The sequence below is a fragment of the Vespa velutina genome, chromosome 22 (assembly GCF_912470025.1).
Source record: "Vespa velutina chromosome 22, iVesVel2.1, whole genome shotgun sequence".
Classification (NCBI taxonomy): Eukaryota; Metazoa; Arthropoda; class Insecta; order Hymenoptera; family Vespidae; genus Vespa; species Vespa velutina.
This window is the reverse complement of record NC_062209.1, coordinates 2,424,301-2,448,136: the sequence shown is the minus strand read 5'-3', so window position 1 is coordinate 2,448,136 and position 23,836 is coordinate 2,424,301. Positions and strand designations below refer to the sequence as shown.

The 23,836-nt window shown below is 26.1% G+C and overlaps 4 protein-coding genes across 10 annotated transcripts; 1 reads left to right on the top strand and 3 right to left on the bottom strand.

Moving 5' to 3' along the window:
* Window positions 1-442: 442 nt before the first annotated feature.
* On the bottom strand, window positions 443-1,212 carry LOC124956504 (NADH dehydrogenase [ubiquinone] 1 alpha subcomplex subunit 2). The gene is made up of 3 exons (XM_047512399.1): window positions 1,052-1,212; window positions 831-937; window positions 443-620 (listed from the first exon to the last, which is right to left on the bottom strand). The coding sequence occupies exons 1-3, from the start codon at window positions 1,132-1,134 to the stop codon at window positions 529-531; spliced, it is 282 nt and encodes a 93-aa protein (XP_047368355.1). The 5' UTR covers window positions 1,135-1,212; the 3' UTR covers window positions 443-528.
* Window positions 1,213-2,548: 1,336 nt separating this feature from the next.
* LOC124956499 (E3 ubiquitin-protein ligase MSL2) lies at window positions 2,549-6,843 on the bottom strand. Of its 3 annotated transcripts, none has more exons than XM_047512388.1 (4): window positions 6,131-6,843; window positions 5,879-6,042; window positions 5,136-5,333; window positions 2,549-5,004 (listed from the first exon to the last, which is right to left on the bottom strand). In XM_047512388.1, the coding sequence occupies exons 1-4, from the start codon at window positions 6,708-6,710 to the stop codon at window positions 4,732-4,734; spliced, it is 1,215 nt and encodes a 404-aa protein (XP_047368344.1). In that variant the 5' UTR covers window positions 6,711-6,843; the 3' UTR covers window positions 2,549-4,731. The 3 variants fall into 3 exon arrangements, with proteins under 3 accessions (XP_047368344.1, XP_047368343.1, XP_047368345.1); XM_047512387.1 differs by having other exon boundaries at window positions 5,807-6,042; window positions 6,131-6,842; XM_047512389.1 differs by having other exon boundaries at window positions 4,783-5,045; window positions 5,807-6,042; window positions 6,131-6,842.
* A 57-nt stretch (window positions 6,844-6,900) lies between these two features.
* Window positions 6,901-14,111, top strand: LOC124956494 (U2 snRNP-associated SURP motif-containing protein). 2 transcript variants are annotated; one of them, XM_047512379.1, is made up of 20 exons: window positions 6,901-7,216; window positions 7,330-7,353; window positions 7,451-7,567; window positions 7,708-7,804; window positions 7,881-8,195; window positions 8,527-8,591; window positions 8,672-8,837; window positions 8,994-9,157; window positions 9,877-9,936; window positions 10,623-10,666; window positions 10,800-10,904; window positions 10,983-11,210; window positions 11,318-11,560; window positions 11,652-11,838; window positions 11,938-12,124; window positions 12,189-12,322; window positions 12,472-12,560; window positions 12,681-12,840; window positions 12,928-13,076; window positions 13,632-14,111. In XM_047512379.1, exons 2-20 carry the CDS (start codon window positions 7,330-7,332, stop codon window positions 13,915-13,917), a joined length of 2,820 nt encoding a protein of 939 aa, XP_047368335.1. In that variant the 5' UTR covers window positions 6,901-7,216; the 3' UTR covers window positions 13,918-14,111. The 2 variants fall into 2 exon arrangements, with proteins under 2 accessions (XP_047368335.1, XP_047368334.1); XM_047512378.1 differs by having other exon boundaries at window positions 7,309-7,353; window positions 13,632-14,110.
* Window positions 13,170-21,720, bottom strand: LOC124956495 (cilia- and flagella-associated protein 251). 4 transcript variants are annotated; one of them, XR_007103266.1, is made up of 11 exons: window positions 21,534-21,719; window positions 19,778-19,975; window positions 19,100-19,639; window positions 18,740-19,023; window positions 18,272-18,356; window positions 17,944-18,018; window positions 16,842-17,114; window positions 16,371-16,736; window positions 15,520-15,701; window positions 14,796-15,406; window positions 13,170-13,948 (listed from the first exon to the last, which is right to left on the bottom strand). XR_007103266.1 is itself a non-coding variant. In XM_047512380.1 (10 exons), exons 1-10 carry the CDS (start codon window positions 21,583-21,585, stop codon window positions 15,392-15,394), a joined length of 2,070 nt encoding a protein of 689 aa, XP_047368336.1. In that variant the 5' UTR covers window positions 21,586-21,719; the 3' UTR covers window positions 14,795-15,391. The 4 variants fall into 4 exon arrangements, 2 of the variants coding, with proteins under 2 accessions (XP_047368336.1, XP_047368337.1); XR_007103267.1 differs by lacking the exon at window positions 17,944-18,018; XM_047512380.1 differs by lacking the exon at window positions 13,170-13,948 and having other exon boundaries at window positions 14,795-15,406.
* Between the last annotated feature and the right edge of the window lie 2,116 nt (window positions 21,721-23,836).

Here is a 23,836-nt window from a genome sequence, read left to right as displayed (position 1 = left end):
TATATATATATATGAAAATCTGCAGGCAGATTTTCTATAGGATCAATTTAAACAATTAGACAAATTTTTTTTCCCCTCCAAAATCTACTAAAAATGATATATTAAAAAAAAAAAAATATATATATATATATATATTTTCTTAATTAGTTCAAATAAAAGTTATAACAATTATGACAACATTAAGAAAAAAAAAGGAAAACGAATAATTAAAATCATATCCTGCCATATATTTAGAGACTTTTTTAGTTGATTAAGTTCATTACATATAAATTCATTATCTATATGTTATGTATAGATTTTTTAAATATCATATACATACGCATGATAGATTTTATATTTTGTAATTTTTACATTGTCATTATTGATTATATACATGTTTAGTGTATATATTATTAAATTCTTGTTAAAATTGTTCCTATAAATTAAAAATAATTATTTTGAATTTTTGCTTTTTTAATTTATATATAACTATTTTATTTGATAACTAAGCAATTATGATACATATCTATATTACAAGGTAGAGTACATTCATGGTTTTGAGGATACAAGTTGTTTGAGCCTCTCAAGAATTTCTTCAGACTTTAAGCCATTCAAAGATACATTTCGTTCTACGCCATATTCTGAAATATTGTAATATATATAAAAGATTATTATAACAAAAATATAATATATTGTCTGTCAAGAATTTCTTGAATTTTCATTATATTTTATTATTAAAATACAATATCAAATATTTATTTTTCAATATTATTTTAATTATAATCTTAACAATATTGCAAGATTTATGTAATAGTAATATGATAAAATTAATATTATAAAATATAACTTACCATAACGTGCATATAGTTTTGGCTCAATTAAAGAACATTCCCGAATTAAAATTGGAATTTTTGGATTACTTTTTTTAATAGTAACATACTTCTGTTTTATGAAGTCTCTGAAAACAAATTTAAAAACAATTAGGTTAGAGTTGTAATCATGCAATTGTATCACTACTAAATCTTCTTAACTTTAATATTTTCTTCTTTTATTACGTGGAACATTTATTTACCTAACTCCTTCGCTTGACTTTGACGTCTGACATAGAAGAATTCGCAATTCCTTTAAATGCGATCCAAACTTTATCGCAGCCATCTTTAAATTCCTCTCTTCAGTTACTACTTATGTCATATGATTATTATGTTACCAAAAAAATAATAGTTCAATGTACTTTTCTAAATTTAAATTTATATTTTATAAGATTATCTACCTAATTATATAAGGTTATTAGTTTGAATAATATATAAAAAATTATGAATAGATTAAAACCCGCGAAAAAAATCATAGATTCAAAATTTAAAAAACATAATATTAATCACGTGATATATATCGTGTATACATATATATATATATACATATATACATATATATATATACTATTTTATCATAATTTAAATATTATGTATATATAATGGAATAGAAATGTTAATATTTATGAATTAGTATGTAAAATAGGTTTATTCTGTTAATTCTGTATGTAGTGACACTGTATGACATATTCTTGAAGACTATAATGACATTACAAATTACCTTCATAAACTAAATCTTATATATCCTTAACCAACGTTTCTTTCATAAAATGTAATAAATCGTTTCACTGAAACTACTACCATTTTTAATTTATCTATCCATCAGGTTTATATCAGATATACTGTATAGAAGCATTGATACAGAAATGCATAGCTACATTATATACATATACATCCACATTTTACTTAATTTTAAATATAGTATTTGACATTAGAGCTTTCTTGGCAACAATTTTGCTTTATATTAATATCCAAATTTTTAATAATAATAATTAATTTGACTAATAAGTAAATTCAGTATTTTTGTATATGTATATTATATCTACAATATCAAAAGTATCTATATATCTAAACAAGTGTCAGAATAAATTTGAAATTTAATAAAATAAATTATATCCATTATGCAATCATTTTAAATATAAAAATGACTATAGACAGGTGTCAATATAAACAAATATGTGCCAAGGAAACTTATTACCATCAATATATATCAACATAGGACACGTACTTTTTATGAGAAAATAATTATTGAGATCTGCTTGTAAATTGATATATATATATATATATATATATATATATATATATGCGCATGTATATACATATATACATATATATGCATATATACATACATATATATAAAATGCCTAAAATATTTTTAATAGGAATTAATTACTATAATTAAAATCAATGACATCCAAATAATGAACATTACAGAAAGAAATATCTTTTACTTTTTTACAATGTTAAGTTAAATGCTAAAAATTGAGTATGCTATTTTTATAGAACATTGTGTATAGTTAGTAGATGATAAGAAAGGACCAAGATTCTTTTATGCTATCTGTATGATTAAAGCAAAAAAGCTTTTCATATTTTAATAGTTTATTTACAAAATAAAAAAAAAAAGAAAAAAAAAAAATAAGAAAAAAAAAATGAAAAAAAAATATAATAAAAAACCCAGGAAATACAGCAATTAAGAGAAATATATCATATCTGTTACTATAATTTTCATGAATAATCTATATGTTATACAAATGTCTGAATTACAATACATTATATCTTTTTCATATTTCCATTTTATGGAACATTACGCAAATTTATTTTGTTTTAATCATCCTAAGGTTCATTGTTTATTTTATTATTGTGTTAACACAATATAAATATAACAATAAATTAATAGATCTCCATATTAAAAAAATTTATGATGTTGATATATTATGAAAACAATTGCAATAAAAATGCATTACACATTAGTTAGTAATTTTGTACTAACATTTGGAAGTAGTAAATATTTGGTTACAATTGTTCAATTAGATGGAGATATATATGTAGATGAAATTTTCTATCTCACAAGGTCAACAAATCCAGTTCTAAAAAATAGAATTTGTAAGTCTTGGACATAAGATAATACTCCCACTTCTATAAAATTATTATCTATATACTAGTATTTACATTAAATCACCTAAACGTTAGGCAAATTATTGTATATCTAATATCTCATATTTTTCTATAAAATTGGAGGCAAAGTAAAAATTACAGCCATATTTGCCCCACAGTTCCAGTTTCATATTCTAACATGGTATGAACAAATTGTACGACTTATATATATATATATATATATATATAGATTATTTAATATATTTACATTATTATTATCATATAATTTAACATTCTTTTTTTTTCTTTTTTTATTTGTTAAGGGCTAAGATAATTTTTTTCTTTTTTTTCTTTTTTTTTTTTTTGATATAAGAAAATGCTGAATGTGTTTTGTTTTTGCACCTTTATGTTAAAAAAGTGGAAATATCAGTATGTAAAATAGTTAAAATATATGTAGCTAAAATATGTGTGACTTTTCGTCATTGTATGTACAAGTGGCAAGTTTATGTTGTTTAAATTTTTTTTAATTCACTGTATAATTATATACATTTTCTTTTAAAAGGTATTCCATAATTTGCTATATTCTTTATCTTTTTTCTTTTTTTCTTTTTTTTCTTTTTTTTTTTCTTTTTTTATTTTTTAATGTACAACAGCTTCATGTAGTAGACAAGAAAAAGAATTTGTCTCTTTCTTGTTTTTATCTACATATTTTTGTACCTATAGTATCTAATATATCTTCTATCCAATTAAAAAGATTAAGATTTATTATTCTTACTTTGGGAAAAAAAAAAAAACAGAAAAAAAAAAAAAAATTAAAACAATCAAAATATACAAGACTTACTTTTATTAAATAGTATATTGTACTTTTATATTAAATATTTTTCTATTTTTCCAAATATAATTTGTAATGTTTTGAATAAAAGTCATAATCTTTGATAAAATTTCAAAGCAGTATAGTTCCAAGAACTTGCCTTTTATACTATACAACTAGATTAATTGTTTAGTTTATTTATATACGTTCAATTTTCAATTTCATGTAACAATGACAAATTTTCAAATTCAAAATAAATTTTGTTGGTGCAAATACATGTCATCAAACCTAATATAAAAATAACTAAATAAATTTTAATAAGTAGATATTTTAATAATTTTCAAGAGAAAAATAATTCAAAGACTTTAGATTAGAACAAAATTGTTGGTTATCGATGCTGTTGTACAAGATTTATCTTTTCATATTTGAATTATCAACTATTACTTTTTTTTTTCCGCTATTATGGGCGAATTACAGTTGCTTGCCATGAAACGCTGTTCACATACTACGAACGACTATAGTCAATGTACAATATTTTGTCTATAGTAGATTATTTGTTTGTCTTCTTTATCTTTTATTTTTTTATTACTATTTTAATTTTTATTATCAAAAAAACTCTCCAAGACATAAGAAGTAAATTCGAAACGCCAGAGACTGTTTCAGCGCGCGAATTTTACACTTATAGCACGGAGACCCTAATCATATTTTAGCGATCAATTCCGCTACCACGAAAGGGTTAATAAGATCCAGAAATGAAATATTGTTATTTATCATCCTGATAATAGCTTTACGATTATTATATCGCATAAGCTTTATCTTATAAGATTTTCTTTTTCTCTCTCTCTATATATATATATATATATATATATATATATATATATATATATATATATATATATATATATATATATTTCATCCTAATCAATTATTCGTAACTATTTTGTCATGTATAATGCATAATTTTATTTAAACACTTTGTCACACATCAATTTGTATATCACTGTCTTCTGCTTCACTTTCAGTACTAACTATAGCATCTTCTCCTACTAATAAAGCTGCAGGCAAATTTTGTGGAACGTTATCAATATCAAGTCTTGGAGTGGAATAGACATTTAATACTTGAATTGTTGTAGGAGATGTTGAAAGACATTGTGACACGGATCCTAAGGGATCTGAGTTTAATTCATCACAATCCAAGGGAGTAGACAGTTGTAATTGCAGGTTATGAAGTTCTGGTATATGTGGGCGGATCTGCAATATATATACATAGATGTATACATATATATACGCACCTGTGCATATAGGATATAATTAAACAATCATTGGAAGTGTAAGATACAAATTACAACGTCTTAGAGAAAACAATAATAATATTACAATACCTTTAAACCATCAGCTGTATGAGGATTTCTACAACCTCTACATCTACATTCAATACATGGTTTACTTTCAACATAACAAGGGCATCTTTGGCCACAACATGTTAATTTTCCAGGTATAGCTGTAGCATTACCACATCTGCATCCTTTTCTTTTGCTCCTAGTAGAACTTGATCGTGGCTTTTTAAAACTGCCCGAGGACTGCATATAACAGAGCAAGCCATGTTATTATTGATAAAAGAAAAAAAAAAAAAGAAAAAGAAAAAAAAAGAAAAAAAAAAAAAAAAAAAAAAAAATAAATAAAAAAGAGGTAAATAGTGCAGATTAATGCAGAGGTGTATGTACATGTTTTATTAATGTGCATGCTTAATTGGTTAAGATGACTGATTATGAAATTATGAGACATCTGCATTAATCTCATTATGGGACCAAGGAGAATATAATACAAAACCTTTCTGGGACAAATGTTAGTATGGACTAATGAATGATATATGCCAAGGTTAAAAATTAATGTTCACAAAATTGTGTTAAATGTTATGCAAATTCAAGTAAATTATTGTACCTTACAAGTAGCATTAACGAGGATGCACATCATTTAGCATTTATATAAAAATTACAGTGCAATGTATATTTCCTGTAAGGCATAAGATTAACCGAATATCTATTGAAATTACTTTGCTGCCCTTTGAAGATTTTTTCTGAGAAGGGGTCCCATATTTAAGTTGGGAAGATGGAATGCATTTTACCCCTCCTACAGAGCCTTGTTGTGTTCCATCCATTTCCTGTTGTCCTACTTCTATTTCTTCTGTGGCCGCTGCTTTCCGTTTTATCGTTATTTTGTTACCAGACCCAGCGTACATCACCGAATATATCGAAGATCCATTTGAAACTGTACGAATAGTTGGCGACTCTAAAATCCAATACATTATATGAGAACTATATCTTTGTAAATAAATATATTAAAATAGAATAACAATTATTTTAATATCTGAACGAACCAGGTATGTTTTGCGAAATATTCTCAGAAGTTGACATAGTATTTCCTTGAGTTTGAGTAGAGGTAGTACTGGTATAAACACAAGGGAGAATACTGTACGCTGATTTAGATAAACCAGCGGTACTTTTGAATTCGTCTTTAAAACCGGTCCCTTCTTGTATGAGTTCCATGAGACTAGTAGCACCAATAGCCGATGGCCCATTGCTTGTTGTATTGGAAGACACGGAGAGTATTAAGCTCCGATAAATATTTGTGCTTGTTAAATATTCACACAGTTTTTTGTAACACTGTAACAATATCCGAAGTTGGACGTTTTCAACATATTTATCATAATCCTTGCACCAACTACACGATGGTTTGAGTTTTTTACGACCACCTCTACATCCACGACACACATGATGTTGACAGTTCGTTTCAGTCGGTGTATGCGGCTCGATCAACAAATTCGAACACACTGTACAACTCAAGCTCTGCCGCAAGTACGGAACTAGCCTATACAAGTCTGTCCATGAATTTGGATCTTCAGAATCCGCTTGTAAAACCAACCGACATGTTGATACGTAAAGACTCGTAGCGTTCATCTTCCTCCGTCCTAACTCCACGAGAAATTTATTTGATTACCGCGAAAAATTATCTAAACATAGCCGTAAAGCATAACCATTTTTACACACAAACAAAACACCGGCCATGTTTAATTTTAAGATGTATTTTTTTCTTAATTTCAACAGATGTCGTTGTATTCGCCTACTAGTACGCCAACTATCGTCGAGTAGTAATGATAATGTGCATGTACATCATTTCTAACAAAAATCGTGTTTGATATATGAAGGTCCGCGATTTCGTTTAACGAATAGCAAGTAAAGCGAAATCATACCGCTTTTATTGTGAAACGAAAGTTTTTGATTTTAAACGACGATAATTTCTAATAATTTATCATAGAAATATTGTAATTATTATAATTGCTCAAATGTTTCAAGATTGCACTAAATCCTTTCTTCGAGTATTAGATACAACATAGAAAACGAATTGGTTGTTAAGACGTATTTGAAACACGTTGTATGAAAGGAAATTAATAATTTTCGATAACGTGTGTTCCATTTATTATTTAATTTAAATTAATTAATTAATATGTAATATTTGTGTGCTTCTTTGATTATTATATTCATGTCACTATTGTAGGTTACGTATTACACTTTACAGATGGCGGATAAAACTATAATGAAGGTATAAAATAATAATGCATATTTGAAGTTTTTTATTCGATGTTATAGTTTGAATGTTTAATTTATTACATGTACGTTTTATTTTTTTCTCATTCTAGCAAATTACAGAGCAAAAGCTCAAAGCATTTTCCATTGGTACAATGGGAAAACGTCCGTTGAGTAAAAAAGAATTAGAAGAACAACGTAAGAAAGAACAAGAACAGGCTGCTGCTCAAGTAGGCATTAAAAATTATATACAGTATACTTTTTTTTAAGTACTTTGCCATTTATATATATATATATATACATATATGTGTATATATATATATATATGTATATATATGTATATATGTATTTTATATGTATTCTTAAATAGGCATTCGAAGAATTTGTAGCGACATTTCAAGAGACTCCTAGTAAAACGACAAGTAAAGTTTGGGTAAAAGCTGGAACGTATGATGCTGGCAAAAGACGTACGTTTCAATGGTTCTTAAATCGTTAATCCAAAGGCATAATCTTTAATTATAAATTATATAATATTTTTTACAGAGGAAGATACAAGAGAGAAAGGAAAATTATATAAACCACAATCTAAAATATCCGAACTTGTTGAGAATAGATCATCAGCAGAGCAAGCGCAAGAATATGCAAGACTTCTTGGTTCAAATGAACGTAAACTGGATAGATTGGGCAAAAAGAAAAAAGAAGGAGAAAAAAAGAAGAGTAATCTTGAATTGTTCAAAGAAGAACTTAAAATGATACAAGAAGAACGTGAAGAAAGACACAAGTATAAGGGTGTAGTTAAAACTGTAATTTCTACTCAGTCTGAAGATCCAATGATGGCTGCATTAAAATGTGTTGAAGGTATATATAAATATTATGTGAATTATATTATAAGAGAACTCTTTACCAATCGAATTGTTCATATCGCGTTATCTTTATTTATCTAAATTTTTTTGAGTCCATAATTTTTGAATTTTTTTATGAGTTCTCGGTATACTTAAAATTTTAATAGGTGGTATATCCCCATATCCAGATCCACGAAAAGCTAATCTACGTAACTTCATTGATGATCCTCGTCTCCTTGCCCTGATGTATGAGGGTAATCCCATACCTCTGCTCCTTTCTCTGCCTTAAATATTAAATTAAAATTTTTTATAAATTAATAATAAGTCAAAATATTTCAATTTTATAGATGGTTCGTTCGATAATGGTGATCCTAATACGACAAATTTATATTTAGGAAATCTAAATCCTAAGGTAAAACTGCACGTTTGGTCTATATGCAAAATATGATTAAAACATTTGTTTAATTAATAATTGTTTATGTTTATTCACAGATTACAGAGCAACAACTTATGGAAATTTTTGGCAAATATGGACCATTAGCTAGTATTAAAATCATGTGGCCACGTAGTGATGAAGAAAAAGCAAGACAAAGAAATTGTGGATTTGTAGCATTTATGAGTCGTAAAGATGGAGAACGGGCATTAAAAAATTTAAATGGTAAGTGATAATCTTCTTAAAATTCCAAATTTTATGAATATTTGTTAAAACAAAATATAATGGATAAATAAATTATATTGAATATATTTATTTTTTGTAATAATAATAATAATACAAATAATAATAAAACAAATGATTTGTGTGATAATAAAATAGGTCGTGATATAATGCAATATGAGATGAAATTAGGCTGGGGAAAAAGTGTACCAATACCACCATACCCTATCTACATTCCACCTGCTTTAATGGAGATTACACAGCCACCGCCTCCATCTGGTCTTCCATTTAATGCACAACCACATCGCCGTGACAGACACAAGGTACATGAATTAAACCAATTGAAAGGTGCAGTTAATAAAAAAATCAATCTCGTTTTAACGAATTTCGTTTTATTATTATATTACAATTACCCTTTTTATCTATCATACATATTGTTTAAAAATTTAGTTAAGAAGTATTTTCACTTCAAAGATATACATTTTTTACTTGTGTGCTTTATATATATTATCATAAAAAAGCAAGATTTTTTAAAATCATCTTAGAATTTAGTATTAAATAATAATAATAATAATAATAATAATAGTAATAATAATAATAATATTAATAAAAATGATAATAATAATAACAATAGTAATAATTTTATAGACTATTTTCCTTTTATGTAGGTACTCCATAATTGTTTTAATTATTGAACACGTTTTCACTTGTTAAACTTAAATTTTATAGTATTTCAGACATTTTTGTCAAGTAATATTTAATAATATATTTTAATTAGATTAATTTTCCAATATTTAATTTTTATCATAATTCCATCTATTTATATACTTATTACAAGCGGTAAGGCAAATGTATTGCTCAGTGGAAGCAATAAGTTATTTATTTATGTTATATATATATATATATATATATATATATATATATATATATATATATATTCACTTATTTAGTGAAATAAGATTATTACAAAGAAATGTTTATGACATTTTTTTCCACCAATATTTATTAGAAACATATAACCATTTTTGAAACATAATCTCAGATACCACGTATCCGCAACCTCCAGAGTGCAGATCCCCAGGAAAAGGAAAACTTCGAAAAGGTAATAGTATTTTAATGTTATTCTATATATTTTGTTAGAATGTCTTTTGTTATTCCAGTGTAGAAAATATTATAATGTAATTATATGGAAAAAAAAAAAAATTATGCCAAAGTAGGCTTCTGTAATGTTTATTACAAAAACCTGCTTCTCAAAATAAATTGCTTTCAATAACAATAGATATTATTTTGATATACATGTCATATAAAGTTTATTTATATAAAAAAAGAAACATGCCTTCAGTAAACTACACAGTGATATACTTATCTCTTTTTTTTCTTTTGTTTTTCTTTTTTTTTATATATATATATATTATATTAATATTAATAATTATAATATTTCATTTCTTTATATTTATAACTTTTTAATGTAATTGAATATGAAAGCATGACATCTTTGGATAATGAAGTTATAAGAGCATTTTAGATAAATGTAACTGGTAAGTGTTGCATATGAGAATAACAATCCCAGATACATTTTGGCAAGTTAAATATAGAAAAAAAAAATATTCTAAAATTAATGATAGGCATATAAATGTTCCTATCATGATATCAAGATATCTCTAATCTACGTTTACAAATTGTGTTGTGTTAATTTGTTGGCGACCATTCTTGGGGTGCACATTGTGGAATGTGGATTGGAACACTCTATCGACTGTTACTATTACACTGTGATCTGGACTGTCACAGGTTCTGCAGAATGCAGTTGTCAAAGTGGTTATTCCAACCGAAAGGTATTTGTTGTTTTTAGTTGATTCTGAATTTTCTGTAAGTATACATGCAGGAAATTTAACACAACCTCAAGAAGATAGACCCTGTTATTTCCGATTTATGAAAACACGTATTTAATAAAACTCTGCGTTATAGGAACTTAGTCATGTTAATACATAGAATGGTGGAATTTGTAATTCGAGAAGGTCCAATGTTTGAAGCAATGATAATGAATCGAGAATTAAACAATCCCATGTTTAGGTTTGTTTTGCATTGATTATAGAATTTCACATAAAAATTTAATGTTTGTATTTATAAAAAGAAATGTTTTCATCAAAGGTTTTTATTTGAAAATTATTCACCTGCACATACATATTATCGTTGGAAATTATATTCTATTCTGCAAGGAGATGGTCAGAAAGAATGGCGTACAGAAGATTTTAGAATGTTCAAAGGTGGAAGTGTATGGAGACCTCCACCTATTAATCCATGGACGCAAGGTATGCCCGACGAATTAATTGAAATGGAAGAAAGACAGGAACCAAGAAGAGGTAGCTTATCTAACAGGTAATTTACAATGATTTCTTTCAACTACTTATAATTATATATATATATAAATGTAATAAAAATATATAATAAAATTATATTTTTTTTTCCTTTTTTTTTTCATATAGTCAAAGAGATAGACTAGAAGATTTATTAAGGAATATATCACCAGAACGAATAAAAGTTGCAGAAGCAATGGTTTTTTGCATAGAACATGCAGAAGCGGCAGAAGAAATATGTGATTGTATTTCAGAGTCATTATCAATACTCCAAACACCTGTTAATAAAAAGATAGCAAGATTATATCTTATATCTGATGTTTTACACAATTGTGGTGTAAAAGTTACTAATGCTACAATTTATAGAAAAGCGTAAATATATATATTTCTTAGTAACGCGTAATAAATATAATATATATATATATATATATACACTCATGTAATAATTATATGTATATTACAGTTTCGAAACACGTCTTCTTGATATTTTCAATGAAGTACATCAGGCTTATAAACAATTTGACAGTCGATTAAAGGCAGAAGGATTTAAAGCACGTGTGATGAGAATGTTCAGAGCATGGGAGGATTGGGCAGTTTATCCAAGAGACTTTCTTGTTAAACTACAAAATACATTTTTGGGTCTTGTTATGGTAAATATTAAATATTTTATTAAAATTAAATATTACATTATGATATATATATATATATATATATATATTAAACTAAATTTTTTTTTCTTTTTACTTTAGTTAGATGAGCCTGAACCAGAAAATGAAGAAGATATAGATGGAGCACCTTTATCTGATGTTGATGGTGAAGGTGGAGAAGATTTAGATGGTGTACCTTTGGATGGTGCGGCTTTACTTAAAGGAGCAATGAAACATGGACTTACACCGCAAACAACATCCAATTATGATGACATTGATGGAGTACCAAGTAAATATTTATTATTTATATTTAATATATAATGAATATTTTTTATTAAATTTATTTTATATAGTGGATGAAGATATTGATGGCGTTCCTATGGATGATGAAGATAATATGAATGTACGAAATAAAGAAGACGAAAAGAAACCAGCAATGCCAGCTGGTTTTGTACCTTCAAGATGGGAAACTGTGGACCCAGACCAGGTTTTCAAACATTTTTTTTATCCCTATATATACATATATATTAATGGCTTCTTTTATTAAATAGATTAAAAAAAATAATTATAATAATAATAATAATTGAAAACAAATTTTAGTAGAAGTATGATCATAAATATCTTCTGATTTAATAGGTTGAAGCACAAGCTATGACTACTAGTAAGTGGGAAGAATTAGGTCAGAATGACGATTCAAATTCTCAAGATGCTAGTATGGATTCCAGGTAATATATATACCCTAAGGTAACAGCATGGTCCAAGTATCGCGAACGTTTCAAAAGATTAAACTGAAAATATGTTGAGAATTTAAAGTTTTATATTCATCAAACACTGTATGTCTATAGTAGTAGAGATTACAATGAAGAAAGGCGTAATAGGTTACGTGAAATAGAAGTTAAAACTATGCAATATCAAGATGAACTTGAAAGTGGTAGGAGAACATTAAAATCTGGTATGACAATTCAAGGACAAGTTGAACATTATAGGAAGAAATTAATAAGAAAGGTAAAATTTTTTTATTTACTTTTTTTTTGTTATTTTTACAAAATAATATCCCATCAAAGAAAAATTATTATTTGTTATATATTATAGAGCGAAAGGGAAATGAAGGACCTGAAAACTGACGACCGAGAAGATGATAGAAGGAGAGAGAAGAAACGTAGTACAACCCCGGAATCTCCAAGTCATTACAGGGATCGAAGGCGATCAACGAGTCCTTCATCTAAAAGCAATAGATACAGGTACGTATATTCCGTATATTCTTAAAAAAAAAAAAAAACAACACACAATAATACATTTTATTCATCGAATGATTAAATAAAAAGACAATTACATTAAGAAAATATCTATATATATATTATTTTATTGTATTTACATTATCCATTAATCTTTACATCTGTTTTCATATTCACTATTCATTTACTAGATTTTTAAGTATTATGATTGTGTATACACATATATATATATATATATATATATTGTATGCGTGTTCTTTTAATTATTTGTAATATTGTGGGACTTCAAAACGACTGCATTTATCGCGTTAATGATATAAAAAAAATAATATACTAGAAAAATATTGAAGTAATAAACAACAATAATTATAAATCTCGTAACAGCACATATTTTAAGATATACATACTGATAATTTACAAGCATTAATTAAATTAACATTCACAAAAAAGGAAAAAATAAAAATAAAGAGAACAAAAAAATATATATGATGAGGTAATTGTAATTAATAAGGATGTCTTCCTATGATCTCAATATGATCTATTATTATTATATTGTTTTAGATCCCGCAGTAGATCACCGCGTAATAAACGTAGATCGCGATCACCATATAAAAAGCGTGTACCAGTGACTCCATCGCCTCCTCGTATTCGACGTACACCATCACCTTCTCTTTCTTCATCTAGAACATCAAGAAGATCGCCAGGCAGTGAACGTAATGATCGAAAAAGACGTGGTAGATCTCCATCTTTGTCACCTCCACCGCCACCTCGTACTTCCTCTAAACATAGAGCTAATAGTCCACCTTCGCCTTCTCCGCGTAAGCACAGACATAAGCATAAGTATTAAGTTACTTTACGCTTAATCCGTTAATTTTTGCCTGTAAAAGAATCATGAGTTTGAGTATATATTATATGCAATTTTACATTACCATAGTCTTATAACAAGAATGCTCCAATATTTTACTAAAAAATATTACAACAGATATTTTAATACTATGCTGTTAAGTAAAAAATCTTAATCGTAAGGTTTCAACTTTAGTATTTTATATATATATATATATATATATATATATATATATATATATATATCTCCATTATGACGTTAAGGTCTTTGTGAAGGTAAATATTTATGTTTAAAATGTGTGATATTCTTCTACGAAAATTTTCTTTTAGATTCTAAAAACTATCAGTTTCTCCGATGTACAGATCATGACGCTTTAAGGTAATTAAAAGTAATTGCTCTTTTTATTTCTTAATAAAGAAAAAAAAAAAATATCTTTATCATTATTAAAAAAAAGGCAAGAAATTGTTATACCTCAAATATATGGTTATAAGATGTATTTACTTATATGTACATAATTCTAGTTAAAATAAAATAATTCAGCTTTCATTGATTAAATATATATAAAACAGTTTTAAGAAGTATTATTGGGAGGACCATTAATTATATATATCAACTAACAATTATAAAATTAACATAAAACTTCTATATTATAATATGTAAAAGAATCTACTATATATCAATCATCACTTTATACAATATTTATTTCAATTTATATATTCGTAGATTAAATACATATATAAATGTAAAAAGCTTGATATATACATATAGGGTAATCTCTAATTAAATATTACTCTAATAATTATTCTATTTAAATTGATTTTTTATATATATATATATACATGTATATATATATATATAAAATCAATTTTGTATAATCTTACCTAATAATGTCACAATTAAAATTTCTTCTTAAGATCTTCATGAAAATACACATTTTACTTTCATCATATCCCTACTGCTTTCATCTTGCTGTTTTTGATTATTGTATTATCAATTCTTTTCTGGTAAGTTATTCTTCTCTCATCTTCTAATATTAGGAAGAAAATTGGAATGGGTGATTAGGACAGATCACTATGAAAGATTTTTATAATATTGTCATGTAAATATAAGAAATCATATAATTTTACAGATTTTCACATATATTTTTGAATAATAATATATTAATTGGTATGTCTATAGTTTCTTTCTTTTTTTTCCTCTCTTTTTTTTTTCTTTATGATATTACTACTTCAAGTAACACGTTTAGAAGATGAAAAAATGTCAACAATTATTGACTAATATTAAACCCAAAGCTATTGCTTTTAATTGCAAATCAATTAATATGAGTTTACACAGAAATATTTACAAAACAATTATATATCAAAAAAAAAAAAAAAATAAATAAAACATCCAAGTTGTATATTGTGTTGACAAAATTAAAACACATGAAATGATTGATGGAAATAGTGGATAATGTTAAGGATTATGAGGGTGAAACTTAGTCATCAATTTCCTAAACATAAAAATAAAATAATTATTAATTTTTATATATAACATTAAATATATATATATAAAATTATTAATTTTAATTTCAATTTTTTAATGTTATTATTAAACATTACAAACCAGAGGTATTTCTTTTTCTTCGTATATCACCAAATCGTCCATGGTTGACATATTTCGAAAATCGTTTATTGCTTTACCACCCTTTGTTGTAGAAACTCCTTGTTTAGGGCTAATCCCAGATTTATCTGTAGCCGAAGGTACAGGCTTAGACGATCCTGTTGTCTCTTTAGGTGCTTTTATACCTGCCAATAAAAAAAGAAAAGAAAAAAAAACAAAACATTTTTATCAATTTGTTAATCGCATTTTAAATATGTATATATATATATATTATTTTTTGACACTATTATAATTACGCAACTTAATGACATTTTAATTATATAAGAATTATAAGATATACATATATATACATATGAAAGCTCGAATTGCTAATGTATGACTAAAGAATTATTTAATTTACGTCCTTGAAAATATGTATTCTGCCATATTCTGTCTCTTGACTTATGAAGATATTCTTTAATTATTGATAATATAATGGTACACATTAAGCATTCAATGAATATTAATAAAAAGCTCAAAATGACTTATCGTGATCCTCCATGCTCATGTAAATTACAAAAAGTAGAAGTTGGTCATTAGATAGCCAAGCAGATTTTATCGAAGAATTATTATTCTTTTATCTTTTTTTTTTAAATTCGTTACGATAAATTTTGTTTATTTAATCGAACGATCAAAATGAAAATAAACAGAGGACACAATAATTATCGACATTATATATATACATATCGATATATATATATATATATATATATATATATATATATATATATATAACGACGATAATTGAAAATTGTATATTATGCGTAAACACTGTCAGAATTGAGCGACATACAATTTAATGATGTGGTATTTACGTTTCCATCCTGCTACATCCTCGTCTTCTATTTCTTCTTCTTCTTCTTCTTCTTCATCATCATCATCTTCAACTTCTTCTTCCTCTTCTTCATATTCTAATTCATCCTCGATCTCGCTGTCTTGCGGAGTTGCCAATTTACCATATCTTGCCTCTAATCTAGCAACTAATTCCGAATCATCAACGTCTTCTATTTCTTCTTCAATATCCTCTTCATCTTCCACCTCATCTTCTTCTCTTTCGTCTTCATCTTCTTCTGTACCGGAAATACGTTCTCCATCTGATGTCTCCAATTCATCTTCCACATCTTCCGTTTCTTCTTCGGATGATATCACTTTCGATGGCTTCTCATTAATTTTCTCAACAACTAAACTCCGAAAATATTAAAAGTGAATAATTTAGAATATTTTTTTTATATTTGTTTGTTATATCATAACCTAATTAATTTTATTATTATTATTATATATATTACCTTGCGTCTTAAGCTTGGACCATGTTTCTTCTGACGGGCTCAAAGTTTTTTCTACAATAACATTTTCGGGTTTATTATCTTCAGTTTCTAATTTTTCATACTTCGTTCGTAAAGTTTCATAAGCCTGTTTTTTCTTGGTGGTTAGCATTCGATTTTGTTCTTCGATTTGCAATGTTTCTGCTTCCTTCACAGATGCTGGAACTATTATTGTATTCCGCCTATTTAGATTAATCACTTCGTCGTTATGCGAAAGTTGATTTAACTCGGCGTCAGCTGAAAATATATTTAATTTTATATTAAATAATTTTTATTTAATTTTATACGTGTGTGTATATATACATACTTTTCTTTTTTGTTTTTTTTTTTGTTTTAGATTTATAAATCTTTCTTATAAAGAAAATATTCTTTATCATAACATCTTTTTCAAATACATATAATTTTTAAAGCATATATAAAAATCTTAATATAACAAGACATTTACATTTACTTACCTAAGTAGTATAATATTTATCTAATCTGTAATTTATAAATGAAATATTATCTCGTCCTACACATTATTAAAATCAAATAGTTAGTCTAATTACAATCATAGATATTACATGCTTAGGAATAAAGGTTTGAAGTAATAATACCAATAATAATAATAATAATAATAATAATAATAATAATAATAATAATAATAATAATAATAATAAAAAGAAAACAAACTAAAAATTAATACTCCTGCGATTATCATACGACGAAAACAAGAAAATGTGAATTACTAGAATTTTACATGTAATATACGGATTAGTAAAAACATTCACGTGTTAACATATTTTATAATAAATTATTGACACCTTCATACATACATACATACATACATACATACATATATATATATACATACATACATGACGATCAAAACGATGATCTTGTATGATATAATAGAATGTTAGGCATAACATTAGACATAGATTTTTCATTCGTATTTCATTTCGTATTACAAGATTAATACTACAAAGTAAAAATATTAATCATTTATATTTTTTATACTACGGCTAACATTCTATTATTATATTTATAACGATAACAAGATGACGGAAAATATAACTAAATTTACCGTTGTTCCATCGCCTAACGAGAACAAAATGTGCAGCAATGATAAGTGCAACACCAACTCCAAACTTCACTGCCACTGTAACCATTACATTGTATTTCTGACTTTTTCGTTTTTCGTCGAGCACATGCTTTGATGGACGTAAACGAAGACGACATTTTAGATCTTCTGTTTTTTTCTTTCTTTCTTTTTTATAAATTGAATTTTATACCATTGAATACTTTTTTACAATTTTAAAATAAGAGCATGGAGGATTCCTGATATTATGGCCTTTACTATTTAAATAATATATTCTTCAAACAATTTGATAGCCAAACTGGAAGAAACTTACCACTCGTTGATTCTTCTTCTATTTCTTCCACTTCTGGCTCAATGTCTATATCATTCACATCTTCTTCAGGTTCTCCATCCTCTACCTAGTAGCGTTAAGATATTCGAGGACTTGAATTTTTCTAATAATGTGAAATATAACAACGAGAACATTTTAAATATTTCGTTAGAATCGCGCGTCCAAATGTCCCTCATCTTTTCATATTTCAAATTTTTTCTTTACATTATTATACGTATGTGCGTCAGTATTTGTATTTTTGTGTGTCCGTGTATAAGATGAGAAAAGGAAAAGAAATATATATATATACCAACATATCTTTTTCATAACGACAGACAAGACATATAGATGCATGCAAAGTAAACTACAACAATCAAAAGAAGAAGAAAAAAAAAGGAATGCATTGCATGTATATATATATATATAAATACGTATATATATCTATATATAAATATATATGTATGTATATACCTCTTCCAAAGGCTCAGCACTGTAATCATCCACCATTTCTAGGACACCTGGTATCGTAACAAATTCTTCAGATGCCTGATCCTCTTGTTCCTCGGAAGCTTCTTCAGGAGCTTCTTTGGTAACGTAATAATCATTCTTTTTCAAAATATTTCTCTCAACCTCATCATCATCGTCTTCACCACTTTTATTGTCCATTTCTTCTAACACATCGGTGTCGTCTAAGCTCTGCCGATTTAAATCGTCGTCATCTTCCATATTAGATTCTCCAGGATCGATACCCTCATCTTCAATATATTTACACGACTTATTATCTTCTTTTAATTAAATTTCAATATAATGAATTTTATATGAGAATATTACCTTCTTCGTCTGCTTCTTCCTTTGAAATCGTAATTCCTTTAACACCACTATCATCATCATCATCATCATCATCATCATTATCATCATCTTCTTTTTCTCCTCCTTCTTCTTCTTCCTCCTCATCTTCTTTACGGTCATGTTCATCTACTTCTTCATATTCTTCTTCAATACCTAGACCTTCATCTTTATCTTCGTTCTCATCTTCCTTAACATTCTCTTCTTCATTATCATCATCATTTTCTTCTTTTTCTTCTTCTTCTTCCGTTTTATCTTTAGCTGATTTTATCGTTACATCAGCCGTTTCTTCTTCCTCTTCTTCTTCTTCTGTTTCTTCTTCTTCTTCTTCCGTTTCTTCTCCTTCTTCTTCCTCTTCTTCACCTTCCTTCCCCTCTTCTTCTTCTTCTTCTTCTTCTTCTTCTTCTTCCTCACTAGCTTTTACATCTTTTTCATCATAAGATTCATCTCCATGACTTGGAAGAGTATCATCTACCCATCCATCAAATATATTAGCCCATCGTGATTCTCCTATTGGCGTATCCACTAAAATGTAATTAAATTTTATTAGACATATCAATCAATCATGGTTGTTTTGTTTGTTTGTTTTTTTTTTTTTTTATGATTAACATAAAAATTATTTAAGTACGTTATATTTTATCATTTCATTGAATAATTATTTACCATCCGTAGTTCCTCTATGCTCGAAAATAATTATGCCAGTTAAAGCGACGAGTACGGCCAGTAATATGAAAAATATAATACGTGCACACCAATGGCCACCCGTACTAGTTTCCTTGTAAATATGTAAAGTAACGTTATCTGTCACACTCTCGGGTGGACTTATCAACGTTGGTGGAGGTATATCAGACTCTTCCTCTTCTATACAAATAAATAATAAAATAATTAATACCATTAATCTATATTATATATTTCATAGTGTATATATATAGATATATATATATATATATTTTTATTTATTAATATATTTAATATATAATTTATACAAACATATATATTTTTTCTTTTTCTTCTTTTTAAATATGATTTACTGTTATATCAGTTACATTTGTAAAATATATTTTTTTATATAAATTTTTATAAAAAAAAAAAAAAAAAAAGGAAACAGAAAAAAGAAAAAAGAAGAGAAAAAAAAACCTAAAAATGATAAATAATTTGACGAGAAATGCTTTTGGATTGGATAATACAGGTTAATCTATTTTTGAAAGCCAAAAGCCAGGCTGGCAGGGTATCTAAAACCAACATTTTCTAACTTAGGTGACATTGCCAAACCTGCCTGGATTTATGTAAATTTCATATAAATACAGACTTTGCATTATACTTCACAATATTACAGCAGAAATAAAAGATACGAAATTCGTACCTAATACGAAGAAGCAATATACCGAAAAAAGATAAATTCGTTCATTCGTTTCCCATGAATATGAAAAATATTAAAAATAATTCAATTTATTAAATTTATAATGCAATATAATCACGTAATTTTATTAATTTGATCCTGCAAATATATATATATATATATATATATATTTATATTATATAACTTTTATGCGCTCATCTAAAAATATGTATGTATGTATATATATATATATGAATACAATAAATACATTTTTTTAATTATCTAATCTGTAAATGTGATAAAATAATCAAAAAATGAAATACACTTTTCTTTGAACGCCATTTTACCATAAAAAAACAAAAAAATAAATATTTAAATTATTTCATTACATACACAAACGCACAAATATATTCAAATCATATAGATATTATAATAATCAATATGTATTGTATAATTGTTAATATTTTGATAATTTATTCGTAAGGATCACGAACGATGTAATATTTCGTCAAATTTGATCTATTGATAATATAACATAAAATAGAACGTCGAGATATATTAGATATTTAGATTAAAAAATTTATTTGGAAGTTAAAAGGAAACATTTAGAAAGAAAGAAAAGAAAGGAATGAAAGAAAAATGTATTTTTCAAAAAAAAAAAAAAAAAAAAAAAAAAAAAAAGAAATTTACACACACGATTATAATCCTTCTTTTAAACGTTTATAATTCATGTGCAAATGTCGTTAGACAGAAAATTTGGATGCGATATTATCGGCCAAATTATTTTATCGATCACGATCGAATAGGTAAAAGAAAAAAATATGAAAAAAAAAAAAGAAGAAGAAAGGAATTTTTTCGATAAAACAAAAAAAAAGAAAAAGAGAATCTTTCCGATCGATTGTATTCTTTGGGAGAGGAAAAAAGAAAAAAGAAAACAAAGGCGCGCGTTAAACAGCAAACGCGCATTTTCCAAGACAAAAATAAAAAAAGCTAAGCGCGTTGTGCTAAAAATAATCTATCATCATAAGTACCCGAAGTTACGAAAGTCTAACAAAATCTAATTCGAATATAATATTTTACCTTTTTTGCGTCTCCTATCCTTTCGTTTTCTTGGTTGTACATCACCCGACATTCTTATATTCGAACCTCTTTCACGTTCCGTTATAATAAATGTACGAAATTTAAAATTTTTTGAATGTCGAACACTCGCGGCACCACTTCACTTATATTCGATTAAGGAGAACATATTCACCAGTAGTACCAGTTCTGCCAAAATAAGAAATCCACTAACGAATTGAATTGAAATCACTATTTCGAACATCCACGTCAATATGGATTTTGGAGCGAATTTTTGAACAATTGAATTTTCGCGCGGTTTTCTTTTTTCGATATATATATATCGAAATATATATACATTTCGATACTAATATGCATTAATAATTAATTCTAATTTGTTTTTATTATCAATATATAATTGTTATGATTTATTTATATCAATCGAAAGAATTATTTCGTTTGTTACATTACAGCTCTGATAATTACTCGTTGTTAATTTCATTGTTACTAATGTGTCTAATGTGTCATGATTTATTTGAATTAATCAATAATAAAAGAAAATTATTTTCTACGTAAAGGAAATATGTATGAGGTAAAAAAAAAAAAAAAAAAGAAAAAGAGAAAAAGTAATGAAAATAATAATTTCACAGAGGACATATTTTTTATTGCAGTAAACATCATATGTACAATATTAAAATACACAGAAGGTGTATATTACATAGCACACCCCACAATCCTCGATTTAAATAAATAATTTGTGAAATATAATCCTCTGTAGATTTAAGAAATGTATTTTTTCGTTTCTCGAGAAATGTAAGGCACAGTCTATGCTAAGAACTTCTGCAAGATAACAATAGTTACTTGGTGAACACAACGAAAGAGTATACAAAAGTGTTATTAAATTACTAATACAATAAAATTAATATAAATAATACCGCTGATAAGTAGAATTACCATGTTTATCTGCATCGAAAACTCGAAAATATATAATATACAAATATATGTATGTAATGCATATACATATATATACATATATAGATATATCTACACGTCTATACATATATACGTATATACATAACATATATATTCAATGCAGTCACATAATATCCTCTTAATAAATCCCATTGTTTATCATTTACCAATTGATCATTGTGCAACGTTACTATTTCATATGGCAAAGAAAATCTTTACGAAATTAGATGTATTTTCTTTGTCATTTACAAAAATTTTTAAAAGAAGAGAAAAAAGAAAAAAAACGAAAAAAAAAAGAAAAGAAAAGAAATATATTTATGTATTTAACAAATTTTCTCATAGTTCATTAATATGGATTAACAATAAATTTAACATTAATTTTGTTATTCAAAATGCAATACAAGATAATCGTTGTCGCAATATTGTTTCAAAATATATACATATATATAATAATAATAATAATATATATATATATATATAAAATCAAATTATTAAAAAAATTTCTTACATATAACATACAAGAACTCGTAAAATTACGATCGACTATTATATAATGAAAACTTATGTTATTTCCAAAAAATACAAAGAGAGAGAAGGAGAGAAAAAGAGAAAGAGAAAGAGAAAGAGAAAGAGAGAGAGAGAGTGAGAGAGAGAGAGAGAGATTTTGAATTATTCATTTTAAAATAACTATTAATTTGATCACTTTTTATTCAGAGGATTCTTGCAGTTCACAGGTCATGAAAGTATAAAGAGAGGAAGATTTAATCCTCTGTATATTAACTTAATATTTTGCAGCAAACTTTACGTTATACTTATCTAATTCCTCTATTATAATTTACTTATTTATTTATACACTGTTAATGTCGATTATCTTTATCGGACAATAAGCCAAATTCTATTTATAAAACTATGCACTTGAAGGCCTTTTATGGATATGTCAAGTTTTCTCAAACTACATTGAATATAAATTGTAGTTGAAATAATTAAATAACATTTTTGTCCAATATATATATATATATATATATATATATATATATATATATATATACATATATTACATGTACATATATATACATATACATACATATATATATATATATATACACTTTGATTAATCTATAAATACTCACTAACATTATCTTAGATCGTAAATCTAGACGATAAACGAATTTTAATAAAGTCACATTCTCTAAAACATGGAAATAAAGAATTCTGTACACTGTACATTATAAGGATAAGCTAGAATTTTTAAACTACATAATATCTGCAATAATTAATAATAGGCCATAACAATTACTATACATTCTTTTAACAACTGCCCTTTTTTATTTATGACTTTATTTTTAATTCCTTCT